The sequence below is a fragment of the Lampris incognitus genome, chromosome 1, assembly GCF_029633865.1.
Source record: "Lampris incognitus isolate fLamInc1 chromosome 1, fLamInc1.hap2, whole genome shotgun sequence".
Classification (NCBI taxonomy): domain Eukaryota; kingdom Metazoa; phylum Chordata; class Actinopteri; order Lampriformes; family Lampridae; genus Lampris; species Lampris incognitus.
In genome coordinates this window covers 43,549,012-43,564,058 of record NC_079211.1, presented here as the reverse complement: position 1 = coordinate 43,564,058, position 15,047 = coordinate 43,549,012, and the positions used below count along the sequence as shown (strand labels likewise).

Below are 15,047 nucleotides of genomic sequence, written 5' to 3'. Positions count from 1 at the left end.
TGGTTTTACAGAGTTCAAAGGGAAGTGGGAGAAATGAGGTGTGCAGGAAGGAACAGGAGAGATGAGACAATAATTTCAAGACTCAGATTTGGACACACTGGACTAAACAGTACACTTTTCAAAATAGGCAAACACAATACAAGCAGATGTGACTACTGTGGGCAAGAAGAAATATTAGAGCATGTTATGATATATTGTCAGAAATAGGAGGCAGAAAGAAGACGTATGACTCAAAGTCTCAGAAAAATAAAAATACAATTTGATTTAGTAGATATTCTACAGAAGAACTCAACTGAGTGTTATAAAATCTTGTTTCGGTTTCTTAGTGTAACTGATTTAATTAAGAAGATTTGAGAATTTTTTCCCCTTTTTTGGGGGGAGGGAATAGCGTAAATAATAGACATTCTGATCCACACTCCATACCAGCTGGTGGCAGTAATGCACCATTTCGTTGTTTGCCAACTGTCAATAAACACCAAGAAGAAGAAGATGATGGCGCAAATTCACACGTTTGCTGCGGCCTCACCCAGTTCCATCCATGCAGTGTCTTTGTCCACGTCTGTGTCTATTTTGTCTTCATTTGATGGCTGGGAGAGCTGGCGATGGATCAGCTGGGAGAGCTTGGTCTGCTACGTCCTGTAGGCCCAGGATCCACGGCCATGCCTGGAGCTGTGCCCGGAGAGGAAACACCGAGGGCGGTCTGACAGGACGCGGAAGCGGGGCAGGTTAAGCTAATATAGCCCATGCAGACCAGCAGTTCTGATAACACGAGGGCGATCTGGCGGCGGCCTCGCGTAGCCTTGACTGTGTTTTTAGTGTTGTCGCGTGGGGAGGTGTGTCAAAGGTGTCTGGCTAGGAGAGCTAGCGTATCGGCTGAAGGAGCTTGGTCTGCTGTGTCCTGTGGGCCCAAGGACCACGGCCCTGACCAGAGCTGCACCTGAAGAGGAAACACCAAGGGCGGTCTTACAGGACGCGGAAGTGGGGCAGGCTAAGCTAACTGCTAGCCCATGCAGACCGGTAGTTCCGACAGTCATCCTGGCTGACGTTCGTTCTCCTGGACAGTGATTTTTTTTTAAAATTTAGGTATATATGTGTTAGTTTGGATATGTGTTCTTGTAGATCTTGTCGTTTTTTTATGTGTTTTGATTTTATTTTTTTGTGTTACACTGCTGTGGGCTAGGGGAAACGATGTTTTGTTTCATGTGTGCAAGTGCATGAAATGAAATGACAGAGTGTTTCTGATTCTGATACTTGTGACCTGTCCATGTTGTCTCTGCCCAATACCTGCTGGAATAGGCTTCAGCTTACCGACTCCCTGAAATTGATTTAAATGGATCAATTTTGACTTAGATATTTAATAATAATTAATAAATTAGTGTTCACATACATGGCAGAAGAAGTAAGTTCAATTTTCATACAGTCTTGCACACTTCAAGTTCTGATTGCAAGTTTGCACTTTGATTAGAATAGGAGATCTAAACCATGGTATAAGCACAGAAATACAGTACACATGCCTTGTTATCAATTTTGTTTCCCCAGTGTCCCTTGTGCTCGGGGTCTCTACCGTGAAACGTCAGAAGCAGAGCTACCTGGTCAACACCCTTAACTCTCTGGTTTACACCTTGACTCCATCCCAGTGCCGAGACCTACTCATCATCGTCTTTGTTGCTGAGGTAGTGCCAGCAAAGATAAGCACAGCCTGCATACCTCAGATGAGGACAAATATGCTTATGCTTGAGCATATACACACACACACACAAAAACACACACACACACTAACATACACATATACATAGTAAAATACTCAAACAGGTTCACACAAGGCATAAACAGTGAATTTAAAAAAGGCAGACGAGGTGTGTCTCATTTTGGATGAACTCCTTATGGGATTTTATTGTGTATTGTCATTATGGACTCAACTGAAAGTGATACATTACATTTTCAGTGCTCATACCTCTCTCTATAAGGGATCAAGATGGTTCAACAGTGGCAGATATGCTTTGTAAAAAAAAAATGGTGTAAAAACTGTAGTTCTGATCATCAGATAAATGAATGTCTAAAAACAAGTTAAAGCTGTTCTTTACAGGGATAATTTTGGAGGCAGACTAATGTTGTAGGTTTACTGCTCCTTAACCTAAACTATTTACATGTTTGAGTGGTTCAAAACAACCTTTCTTCTGGTTAAAAAGGTATGACAGCCTTACCTTTTTAATGATTTTGAATTAAAGCCAAGCCAAGTTCGTTTGTATATCCCTCAGTCACAGTTACAGTGTCGGAGGGCTTTAAATTTCAACAGTGAAAAATCCGTAGCTAGACACAGTAACAACAATGGATGACACCCTCTGTCATTAGACTCTGAGGTTGAAAAACAAACAATTTGAAAAACAAACAAAAAACCTTGGAGTGAGGGTGGGATGGAGCAGGAGATTGACAGGTGGATTGGTGCAGCATCAGCAGTAATGCAGAGGTTGTACCGGACCGTTGTGGTGAAGAGGGAGCTAAGCCGAAAAGCAAAGCTCTCAATTTACTAGTCAATCCTTATTCCAACCCTCACCTATGGTCATGAGCTTTGGGTAGTGACTGAAAGGGTGAGATCGCGGATACAAACGGCTGAAATGAGTTTCCGCCGTAGGGTGTCTGGGCCCTACCTTAGAGCTAAGGTGTGGCGCTCCAGAGGGAGCTCGGAGTAGAGCCGCTGCTCCATTGTGTCGAAAGGAGTCAGATGAGTTGCTTCAGGCATCTGATTAGGGTCCTTCTGGGTGCCTTCCTTTGGAGGTTTTCCGGGCACATCCAACTGAGGGGAGACCCCGGGGTAGATCCAGAACTTGCTGGAGGGACTACATGTCCAATCTGGCCCGGGAATGCCTTGGGATCCCCCAGGAGGAGCTGGAGGGCATTGCTGGGGAGAGGGACATCTGGAATGCCCTACTTAGCTTGCTGCCACCACGACCCGACCCCGGAGAAGCAGCTGATGATGAGATGAGATGAGATGAGATGAGATGAGAGACAAAAAAAAAGCCTTTTCACTTTTAAAAGTAAAAGGAGAAGCCACATGAGAGGCACCCAAGAAAGCATCCCTCCTCCAGGACATAAAGGTGTACAATATAGGTGCTGGATGGGCAAGGCAGACAATGCAGTAACAGAGATAAAACACTTACTAAAAAGTGCTTAGTGACTACTAGTGTTGTAGTCAAGACCGCACCAACCGAGACCAAGACATTATCGAGACTAGAGAGTATCGAGACCGAGACAAGACCAAGACATTTGGAGGTCGAGACCAAGACAAGACCAAGACATTTGGAGGTCGAGACCGAGACAAGACCAAGACTGTATATATCAAAGAAAAATCACAACAAAACAGAACAAATGACCAGTATCTTTTTCTTTAATCAAGTTTGCTTTTACATAAATGCAACAGCAACATTTCTTTTCAGCAAGGTATTTTTTAATAATTTTCTTGAACATTTTGCCTTTTGGTGCTTTGCCAGCTATTTTGACTCATTTTCAAGCAATTAAGTCTTTTTTTTGTTTATATCTTGCAAGAAGATGTTAATCTGGATTTGTTGAATTATTGTGCCTAAGTGTAAAGGGATAAATACATCATCTGAAATAAGATACACTTTCTTTTAGTTTTTGCACGAGTCTTATAAAAGACATGTAGATTTCCAAAGAAGCAAAAAAGTGAGCACACTCACATAGAAAAAGAAAAAACAACTTAGGTGCACGGCTATGAAGAACTTTCACAACAACAGAGAAGGCCAGACAATGTCCTTTTTATAAGTATTAATTCTCCTAGGCAGCCATAACAACTTTGCTTCATAAAATTAAAGCATAAATTAACTAGGAATAATTTTAACTGAAAATTGTGGCATGCCAAGCATGAACAATATGTGTAAAACCCTTAAAAGTCTGAGCTCAACACTAAGAATACACTCACAAAGGGGTGGTTGTGAAAGACCTCAAAGGTCCCATTTCTGGGCCAGGGTTAGGGTGAGATGGGAGGATCCTGCATGGCTCTAGGGATGAGGAGGTTAAACAAAAGCTTGGTTGCACTTCAGAAAAATTAGAGCCTGAAGCATTTTGTGACCTAAACGGGCTCGGTGGGGCCTCATGATGATGCCTCCTCTACTAAATACCCTCTCAACTGGTGCAGAGGACGCTGGAACTGACAACACCTTCAGTGCCAAGTTGTGGAGTTGTGAGAATCTGTCATGGTTTTTGTCCCAGAAGACAAGTGCATCATCAGTTTCAGTATTCTGTATGGCATCAAAGTATTTACTTATCTGTGCCCTGATACTTGTATCTTGGCCTGTGCTGCGCTTTTTGTGAGCCTTGTAACGAGAAAGAAGGCGTGAGCATTTGACTGGAGGTGAATCACCAGGTGACTCTTCATTTCTGGCTCCGTAGTCCATTGCTCTACCTTCACAGTCCATCAAGTTTTCAACCTCAGCGATCAAAGTGTCTGAAAAACACAAGCAAATGGAAAAAAACAAAAAACAAAAACAGGTTAGATTAAAGGATATACAGTGTCTGCAGGTATCAAATAAAACTGCTCTCACAATATTTTTCTCTTGATGTAAAATGTATGTGTGTATACCTGTCAGTGTTTTCTTCAGCTCATCTCTAAACTTCATGAGTGGCATTGCATTTAGCCCATTAGTAACATCCAGATCCACCCAGCTTAATCCAAACTGTGGATCAAGCATTGTAGCTAAAAAATACACATTATGGCTGGAAGGTTCCTGTCCCCCACTGTCTTTAGTCATATTTGTTTTGCCAAAGATTCCACTGAATCTTTTAATCAGAGACTGATGGAGGGCCTTTACTAATGGCCAACACTGTACTCGTGTCTCTCCCATCTTCACAAGGTGTGTATGCAGGTCCAGAACAGTCAGAGCAACCATGCTAATGGTAACGGATTTCTCTCCCTCTGTCAGGTCTGTTGCCTCTGAGAATTGTACGAGAACTGAAGTCAGCTCTTTAAGCTGGTTCCACTCACGAGTAAAGAATACCACTTCTTCATAGTCCTTGCTGCACATTTCAGTCAGAGCTTTATGGTCCAGAGCTGTGAGGGCCTGCACTTGTTTGAAAGTGCTGTTCCAGCGAGTGTTGTTTGCAGCAGGAATAGTCTTCGTAGAGTCAAATGCAGCCTCAAATTTGTCTTTGAACTGTGAGCTGCTGTGTAACAGAGTTAAGAAGCGTGATGTTTTGGCAATGCTGCGAGAGATGGCTTTAACTTCCTTCATGCCGTCATTCACAACTAACTGCAGGGAGTGAGCAAAACAAGAAAGACGCTCACCTGATGACCAGAGTAGCTCTGTGTCCTCCACAGAATTCATGTCCTCCCACAGGTGCTCATCATCTAGATTCTCCTCCTCACTCTCACTGTCATCTGACTGCTGTTGTGGCATCTGAACTTTAAAAGCACACTTCATATTGGCAGCATTGTCTGTGACAATATAACTTATCTTCTGACGGATACCACATTCGTCGGTGATCTCCTCAAAGGCAGAAGAAATTTGCTCTCCACTATGTTTGCCTGTGAAACGTCTACAGTTCAGCAAGTAGGATTCAAGGGCATAGGATTCATTTGACTTGTTGCACACATGAGCAGTTACTCCGAGGAAGGAAAGCAGTCTACGATCAGACCAGATATCAGTAGTTAAGGACACTGTTGAGCTTTTCTCCAGCTTCTCAAGAACAGTCTCCTTAACTTTCTTTACCAAAACTGGTATGTGTTTCTCACAAATTGTTCTCCTAGAGATTGGTGTGTACTTGTTATCTACAATCTCAAGAAAGTGTTTAAAATGTTCATTTTCCACATGGGACAGTGGCAGGCAACACCCAATTATCAAATCTTTGACAATGGCATCGCTGATGGCTTGCTGCCTTGGGGAATGGAGACTGTAGATCTGCACTTTCTGGGCAAAGGATGCCATAGTTGGCTGTGTAGCATCTGCCTGTTGTCCAGCCTTGTACTCCAGGAACCTGAAATTGAGGAGGAATTAAAATGATTAAGTCCCACCAATACCAAGAGAGAATTCTCAGAAGATTCAAACGTTACATCTCTAACAGGCATGTGCTTAGTGCAAACAAGCAACAAATTATAGAAGCCAGAGAGACATCATGCATCACTATATAGTCAATATATATTCACTTTTTTAAAATGAATGAAATCAAATGTCACTTTAAATTACTGCTTTTAAACAAGCTTTTACATTTTTAAGCATTACCCTTACTGAGTTTTTATTGTCTTAAAATTTGCTTTTTAATGTTTTTTTACAATATTTTTTATCAAACAAATTAGATTAACCGTACTCATTCAGTGTTATTGACTTTGAACTAGCTAGCACAGCGTTAGCTTTCTGTCTCATTGTTGAGCCAAACGATCTAATTTCTGCAGCCGAAGCACCAACATGGAGGACGCTGTAGACTAGAAATATCTCCCGATGGTCGCATTTAAAGTTCAACCCATTTACTGCATTTACTGGTGTGGTGAAAAACGTTTGCATTGCATAAGAACCTCCCAAGTAACGCCTGGGGGCTCGACTAATTTCTGGCACCTGGGGGCTCGACTAATACCTGGTGCCTGGGGGCTCGAATAATACCTGGCGTCTGGGGGCTCGACTAATACCTGGCGGGTTCATTGTTTGTTATTCTGTTATCTTGCTTTTGACAATGCTATGCAAGCTAACTTGGCTGTAATATACACTCGGTGCTCTGAAAGTTAGCAAAAAAACGATCGTGGGAAGAAAAGAGCTCATTTTGGCTCAATGTCTTAGGATGGGGTGTTGAAATTTTCAGATTTTAACTTTACCAGTGTAGCAAATTTAACGATTACTTTACCTGTCTTTATGCTTCCTCTCAATGTGCCGATAAAAGCTTGACGTTGTCCCGGCGGTTTCTGTGAGTTGTGCACCGCAGAATTTGCACACTGCAGAGTGTTTTCGCTTGCATGTCCTTTTACAGATAAAGTCCTTATGGTTTTGGAAACCAAACTTAATGATGGTTGAGTTTGCCGACATTTTTCATGGCGGGTTTCCCGGGGGCGCAGCGTCTCCAGTCGTCTTGATCCACTCTGTACAGGGGGCGTGTCACTCCGGGTGTCACAAAGAGTGCGTGACACCGGGAAGGCAGCAGCTGCATTCTTCTTTTCTCTGTTATCACAGTGCTAGCCCGGTCTCGACCGGTCTTGATCAAAAATCCCGAGTTCGCCCAGTCCGAGACCGAGACAAGACCGAGTAAAAATGCCTTCGATTCCGAGACGAGACCGAGACCCTTAAAAAGTGGTCTCGAGACCGGTCTCGAGACCAAGACCGATCTCGAGTACTACAACACTAGTGACTACACTTGGTGATTATGAAACGATACGATAAAGAAAGTGGGCACGGGAACGGAGCCTCATGCAAACACACGTAAAGCATCTTCCTCAGATTCTGTCCCATGCATCATCACCATCATTGTAGTATTACACGGAAATCAAGACAAGAGCTCTCATACAGACAACAGGCTGACACAGACACGTCTGTCAGATGATGAGCAGGGAAGTGAAGGTGTCACTAATGGGTGTGGAAGCAGTCCATGCCATCCATTAGCTGAACCGCTTATCCTGCTCTCAGGGTTGTGGGGATGCTGGAGCCTATTCCAGCAGTCATCAGGCGGCAGGCGGGGAGACACTCTGGACAAGCCACCAGGCCATCACAGGGCCGCCGCCACACACACACACACACACACACACACACACACACACACACACACACACACACACAAACATTCATACCTAGCGACAATTTAGTATGGCCAATTCACCTGATCTACATGTCCCGGAGCCCCTGGAGGAAACCCACGCAGACACGAGGAGAACATGCAAACGCCACACAGAGGACAACCCGGGATGACCCACCAAGGTTGGACTACCCAGGATTTGAACCCAGGACCTTCTTGCTGTGAGGCGACCCCACTAACCACTGCGCCACTGTGCTGCTGGGTGCGGAAGCAGTCATGAACAAAAAAACAAAACATACAGGTTTCTGTTTAGAGAGCAGGGTAGACAGGAGAGAGTGATGAAAGAACATTATTTGGTTGTGTTAGAGATGATCTACCAGTGTAACCGGTATTTTGTTATATACCTTTGCATCCAAAGGAGTTGAATCAAGTGCAACTGGACTTGGTATACATCCAAGTCCAGTTGCACTTGATTCAACTCCTTTGGATAACCATGACCAGGATGAATGACAACATTCACAGACATACCTTGGCATCTTCTGTGTGTGCTTTGCATGTATGTTAAAAGTGACAATTGCTGCAGAGTTGAAAAGGGGGGTTTTATTCTTAATTCTCTACTTATCCTTTTAACTACTTACGTATGTAAGGCCAAGCCTAGGAGGTAAATAAACAAAAGACCATCACTATCATTATTCTGCCACACATTCTGCTCACCGTACAAACTTGTGTTTATACCTGTTACCCTTTTCGTTCATCTGCTCCTCTCTTCCCCCTGGTGTCTCAGAGTGACAGGGAATACGTGGACACCATAGCAGAGACCATCAGAAAGAAGTGAGTGCTATCAATATATCCTCCCATAGGAAAGTTTCACTCTATTATCTTCTAGTTTTTTCTATATGTGTTTGGTTTAAACACTTGTGTGCCATATTTATTTTACAATACTGGGGATCGCAACTTGTTTCTTGTGTCCATGGGCTTCAGCATTTGAACTGAGGAAGAGTAGGTGGAAATCAGTGCAGTTCAGATCAATTGAGTTTAGATCAGTTCGCTGTCAAAGAGGCCTTACTTTGATTTTTCACTTTGTTAACCTTTTAGGTTAAGTGTTTCCAAGTTATGTCATTTTTCAAAGCATGCATTTTTGCATGTAAATAACAAGCTACAAGTCAGGTAAAAGTGCATTAATGTGCATAAAACATTTTCTGCTTGATTTATGAGAGGTGTTGTTGAACTCTGTCTGTTTATATTGTTTTGTGGGGTCTCTCGTCTCTCTCTCTCTCTCTCTCTCTCTCTCTCTCTCTCTCTCTCTCTCTCTCTCTCTCTCTCTCTCTCATTCTGAATTTTGCAGTTGAACCCTGTGGGTTGTGGGGCCTGTGGTTTACTAGCTCTTGTTTTGTAGTTTTCCCAGAGAAGTGATGTCAGGGATGCTAGAGGTGGTGTCCCCCTCACGGTATTACTACCCCAACTTCACCAGCCTGAAGGAAACATTCGGAGACTCCAAGGAAAGAGTCAAGTAGGAAAGAAAAAAAAGTTACATATAAAGAACATAAGAGTAGGAATAAATAAATAAAATAATTGATTGTAGCTGACATACCTGTAGGGTTAAATGAATAAAAGACACCAAGAAATTTAGTATTGGGTGTGTTTGTGTATCTCTGTCTGTTTGTGTGTGTGTGTGCATGCATATCTAATCTAAGATGGAGAACCAAGCAGAATCTGGACTACAGCTACCTCATGGTCTACGCCCAGGACAAAGGTACCTATTACGTTCAGGTATGGTGAGAAGTCACAATATTTGCTTCGACTGGTCTGATGATTGTCTTACTGTTTACATTTGCTTAGCATCATATTACTTGTCTATGCCAATTTAGCTATTCACTCTTTTTCTACCACACGAGAACCCTCTTGCAGCTAAATATTTTTGTTTACTGATCTGGTTCAGGCCCATGACATTTGAACTGATGAAGTTGGTCACTGTTTATACTGGTTCTGTGAGTGATATGTAAAAGCAGTTATACATCAGACAGGTAATGTAGTGCAGATAAAGTTTAGGCCAATTAATCAGGTAGGGAACATAAACAACCATTTGGCTTTGAGTGACAGTAGAACAAAATAACCCTTTACCCACCCCTAAGGTGACACCAGCTGTTTGAACACAACTAACTAATTTAAAGACTTCCAATTTACCACTCTTATCTAAATATAAACCTCTACTCCACCACACGATCAGTATGTGGGGTTCCCCACCTTAAAAAGGAGGGAAGGCTAAATGTGAACAAATTTGAATAGATATAATAAAAAGGTAACCGGTAAGGTATAGATAAACAAATATATAGAAATTACTAATCTACTACTAGTACTACTACTACTTTCGGCTGCTCCGGTTAGGGATCACCACAGGGGCTCATCCATTTCCATTTCTTCCTGTCTTCTGCATCTTCCTCTGTCACATCAGCCACCTGCATGTCTTCCCTCACCACATCCTTAAACCTCCTCTTTGGCCTTCCACTTTTCCTCTTCCCTGGCAGCTCCATATTCAGCATCCTTCTCCCAATATACCCAGCATCTCTCTTCCACACATGTCAAAGCCATCTCAATCTTGTCTGTCTTGCTTTGTCTCCAAACCATCCAATTTAAGCGGTCCCTCTAATATAATCGTTCCTAATCCTGTCCTTCTTCGTCACTCCCAGTGAAAATCTTAGCATCTTCAACTCTGCCACCTCCAGCTCCGCCTCCTGTCTTTTCATCAGTGCCACTGTCTCCAAACCATATAACTTAACTGGTCTGACAACCATCTTGTAAACCTTCCCTTTAACTCTTGCTGGTACCCTTCTGTCGCAAATCACTCCTGTCACTCTTCTCCACCCACTCCACCCTGCCTGCACTCTCTTCTTCACCTCTCTGCTGCACTCCCCGTTACTTTGGACAGTTGACCTCAAGTATTTAAACTAATATGCCTTCATCACCTCTACTCCTTGCATCCTGACCATTCCACTGTCCTCCCTCTCATTCACACATAGGTATTCCGTCTTGCTCCTACTGACTTTCATTCCTCTTCTCTCCAGTGCATACCTCCACCTCTCCAGACTCTCCTCAATCTGCACCCTACTCTCGCTACAGATCACAGTGTCATCTGCGAACATCATTGTCCATGGAGACTCCTATGTGATCTTGTCTGTCAACCTGTCCATCACTATTGCAAACAAGAAAGGGCTCAGAGCTGATCCTTGATGTAATCCCACCTCCACCTTGAACCCATCTGTCATTCCAACTGCACACCTCACCATTGTCACACTTCCCTCATACATATCCTGCACCACTCCTACATACTTCTTTACAACTCCCGACTTCCTCATACAATACCACAGCTCCTGTCTCGGCACCCTGTCGTATGCTTTCTCTAAATCTACAAAGACACAGTGTAACTCCTTCTAGCCTTCTCTATACTTCTCAGTCAACATTCTCAAAGCAAACATCAAATCTGTGGTGCTCTTTTATGACAGGAAACCATACTTCTGCTCGCTAATCGTCACCTCTCCTCTTAACCTAGCTTCCATTACTCTTTCCCAAATCTTCATGCTGTGGCTGATCAACTTTATACCTCTGTAGTTGCTACAGTTCTGCGCATCGCCCTTATTCTTGAAAATCGGTACCAGTATGCTTCTTCTCCACTCCTCAGGCATCCTCTCACTTTCCAAGATTGTGTTAAACAATCTAGTTAAAAACCTCACTGCCATCTCTCCTAAACATCTCCATGCCTCCACAGGTATGTCATCAGGACCAACTGCCTTTCTACTCTTCATCCTCTTCATAGCTGCCCTTACTTCCTCCTTGCTAATCCACTGCACTTCCTTATTCACTATCCCTACATCATCCAACCCTCTCTGTCTCTCATTGTCTTTATTCATCAGCCCCTCAAAGTACTCCTTCCACCTTCGCGGCACACTCTCCTCACTTGTCAGCACATTTCCATGTCTATCCTTGATCACCCTAACTTGCTGCACATCCTTCGCAGCTCGGTCCCTCTGTCTAGCCAATCGACACAAGTCCTTTTCTCCTTCTTTAGTGTCTAACCTCTCATACAACTCACCCTACGCCTTTTCCTTTGCTTTTGCCACCTCTCTCTTTGTTTTACGCTGTGTCTCCTTGTACTCCTGTCTACTTTCTTCATCTCTCTGACTATCCCACTTCTTCTTTGCCAATCTCTTCCTCTGTATAATTTGCTGTACTTCCTCATTCCACCACCAAGTCTCCTTGTCTTCCTTCCTTTGTCCTGATGACACACCAAGTACCCTCCTAGCTGTCTCCCTCACTATTTCTGCAGTGGTTGCCCAGCCATCCAGCAACTCTTCAGTACCACCCAGTGCCTGTCTTAACTCCTGCCTGAACTCCACACAACAGTCTTCCTTCTTCAGCTTCCACCATTTGATCTTAGGCTCTGCCTTCACTCGCTTCTTCTTCTTGGTCTCCAAAGTCAGCCAGTCAGCCAGTATCATGACTAAATCAGACTTTCTAATGACAGCATCGGCAACAGTCCCCTGGAGTCCGTCCAGTTTCTCATTCACTTCTTTAAATGATGTTTTGAGCCCAGAGAGCAGAGCTGATCTATGGTCAGCCAGTATCACGACTAAATCAGACTTGCTAATGACAGCATCGGCAACAGTCCCCTGGAGTCCGTCCAGTTTCTCATTCACTTCTTTAAATGATGTTTTGAGCCCAGAAAGCAGAGCAGAGCTGGTCTATGGTCAGCCAGTATCTCGACTAAATCAGACTTGCTAATGGCAGCATCAGCTTCTGCTTTCTCACTTGGTTTAATGGGTTTGGGAGCCATATATATAGCCAGAGCTAGACGTTAACAAATCTCTATTCCTTGCACATTAAACCTGAAGTCCAATATAGGTTTGTTTGTTTTTTAACTCTCTAATTTGTTCCACCCAGTTTTAGCCATGAAAGCTGGGAGATTGTCCTCAGTCTCTAGTTCAGCGAAGTGTTTAGAGACTGACTTGTGAGTCTAGGTAGTGCTGGTGGTTGTAATGGTGGCATGTAACCCCAGTAATTTAATCAGGCAGAAGGCTTTACCAAAAAAGTCATCTGGGACAATTCAATCTTTATCTGGACAATAATATAAAAGCCTCAGTGGGTGTGATTGGGTGGAACAGCTTCCCTAATCTAAACTTGGGCGGTGTATCGGAAGTTCATAAGTGATCTTGATCATTTTATGAAACCCGATATCATTAGTTATGGATAATCAAGAAAAGACAGGGGCTCAGCCATCAGCTGATGGTAAGCTTTATCAGCTGACAGGCAAGACTGATGGACAGCCCTGGGTAACTAAACCTCTTGAGGGCATGCTGATGATGTCTAGTGGGGGCTGTCTGTTTTAAGAAGAGGTATTTTGGGCTTGGTTAGAACAGATACAACAGAGAGGTACCAGCAGGTACAAAAAGGCTGCAGCTCCTGCAGTTGCAGTGATTATTGGAATGGATTTCTGTCAAGTTTGTGGTGGTCAGGATAGAAGCCAGCAACTGAGGGACCACCTGCTTTAAATGGAGGATTTTAAGTAGCTTGGGAGTTTTTTCACAAGTGAGGGTAAAGCAGATTTTTGGATTAATATTCAGGTCGGGGCAGCATTTACAGTAATGCAGGTGTTAAATCAGACCCTGGTGGTAAAGAGGGTGCTGAACCCCACAGAGTTTTTTGGGACTTTTTTCCCAAAATGTGGACATTGTTATTTTAAGCACAGGATACCTTATGTAAGCTGGTCTTGGACCTGCTTTGTCTACAAATACACTATACTTTATAGTATAGCAGAACTTGTAATTTAGTGAAAGGTTAGACAAAGAATGGATATTTCAGGCTTAGAAATGTTATATCATAGTGACTATGAGCCTATTTTGTTTCTAAGGTAACTGCTTCTTGTTTTCATTAAATACACTTGGACAAGTTGGACTTTTCGGGCCGTTCATTTTTTAGGGGTAGGATAACGCATCCATCTCTGGTTCTGGGTCCTCTCCTTTTCTCCCTGTACACGACATCCCTGGGTTCTGTTATTCGCTCGCATGACTTCTGTTACCATTGTTATGCCGATGACACCCAGCTGATCTTGTCCTTTCCTCCCTCTGACACACAAGTAGAGACATGCATTGCTGCATGCTTGACTGACATCTCGGAGTAGATGGCAACACACCACCTGAAGCTCCATCTGGACAAGACAGAGCTGATGTTCCTCCCAGGGAAAAGTTGCCCACACCGAGACCTGGCCATCACCACTGACAACATCGTGGTGACACCAACTCGGACTGTGAGGAATCTGGGTGTGATCTTGGACAACCAACTGTCGTTTGCTGAAAACGTTGCATCAGTTGCTCGCTCCTGCAGATTTCTCCTCTGGTGCTCATCCAGGCTCTGGTCATCTCCCGGCTGGACTATGGCAACTCCCTCCTTGCTGGCGCCCCGGCGTCGGCCATCAGACCTCTGGAGTTTGTTCAGAAAGCTGCAGCTTGTCTGGTGTTCAACCGCCCTAAGTTCTCCCACACAACTCCCCTTCTCATGTGCCTATACTGGCTCCCAGTACCTGCTCACATCCAGTTTAAGACTCTAGTAATAACCTACAGGGCAGTGAAAGGAACAGCTCGTTCCTATCTCCAGGCCATGGTCAAGCCCTACACCCCCGCCCGACCACTTCACTCTGCTGCCTCGGGATGCCTGGTTGCCCCGTCGCTCAGAGGCCCTTGCTGCCGATCGACCCGATCACGGCTCTTTTCTGTCCTGGCCCCACAGTGGTGGAATGAACTCCCCACTGATATCAGGACAGCGGAGTCGCTGCCCATCTTTCAGCGCAGGTTGAAAACTCACCTCTTGTATTCACTCTTTAAAAAAAAAAAAATCTTTCTTGCACTTTTACTTTAGCACTGCTTTTGCTCTTAGATGCTTGTTTAGATGCACTTATGACCTCTGATGACTAGTAGTTCTCCTGATTTCCTACGTTAAATGCACTTATTGCACTTATTGTAAGTCGCTTTGGATAAAAACGTTGGCTAAATGACTGTAATATAATGTAATGTAATCTCCCCCCCCCCCATGGCAACACCCATGACCACAAAACAAGGGTCCTGATGTACTTGTATGTCAACCTTTATTCCAAACCTCACCAAGGGTAATAAGAAATGGATAGTGACTAAAGGAATGAGATCACAGATATGAGCCATAGAAATGAGGTCTCCCAATGCAATGGCTTGGCTCACCTTTGGTGACTATATAAGGAGCACAGTGATCAGGTAGGACCTTGGAGTAAAGCTGTTGCTTCCTCAAATTTAGTGGAAATT

At 43.7% G+C, this 15,047-nt stretch overlaps 1 protein-coding gene across 1 annotated transcript in view; it reads left to right on the top strand.

Moving 5' to 3' along the window:
• zgc:154054 (Alpha-1,3-mannosyl-glycoprotein 4-beta-N-acetylglucosaminyltransferase B-like) overlaps nucleotides 1–15,047 on the top strand; it is a 49,488-nt gene that overhangs the window by 18,519 nt on the left and 15,922 nt on the right. The window contains exons 4-7 of the mRNA XM_056287752.1: nucleotides 1,540–1,673; nucleotides 8,510–8,556; nucleotides 9,122–9,235; nucleotides 9,420–9,495. Of these exons, the coding sequence (XP_056143727.1) occupies nucleotides 1,540–1,673; nucleotides 8,510–8,556; nucleotides 9,122–9,235; nucleotides 9,420–9,495 (371 nt within the window). The remainder of the gene's footprint in view (nucleotides 1–1,539; nucleotides 1,674–8,509; nucleotides 8,557–9,121; nucleotides 9,236–9,419; nucleotides 9,496–15,047) is intronic.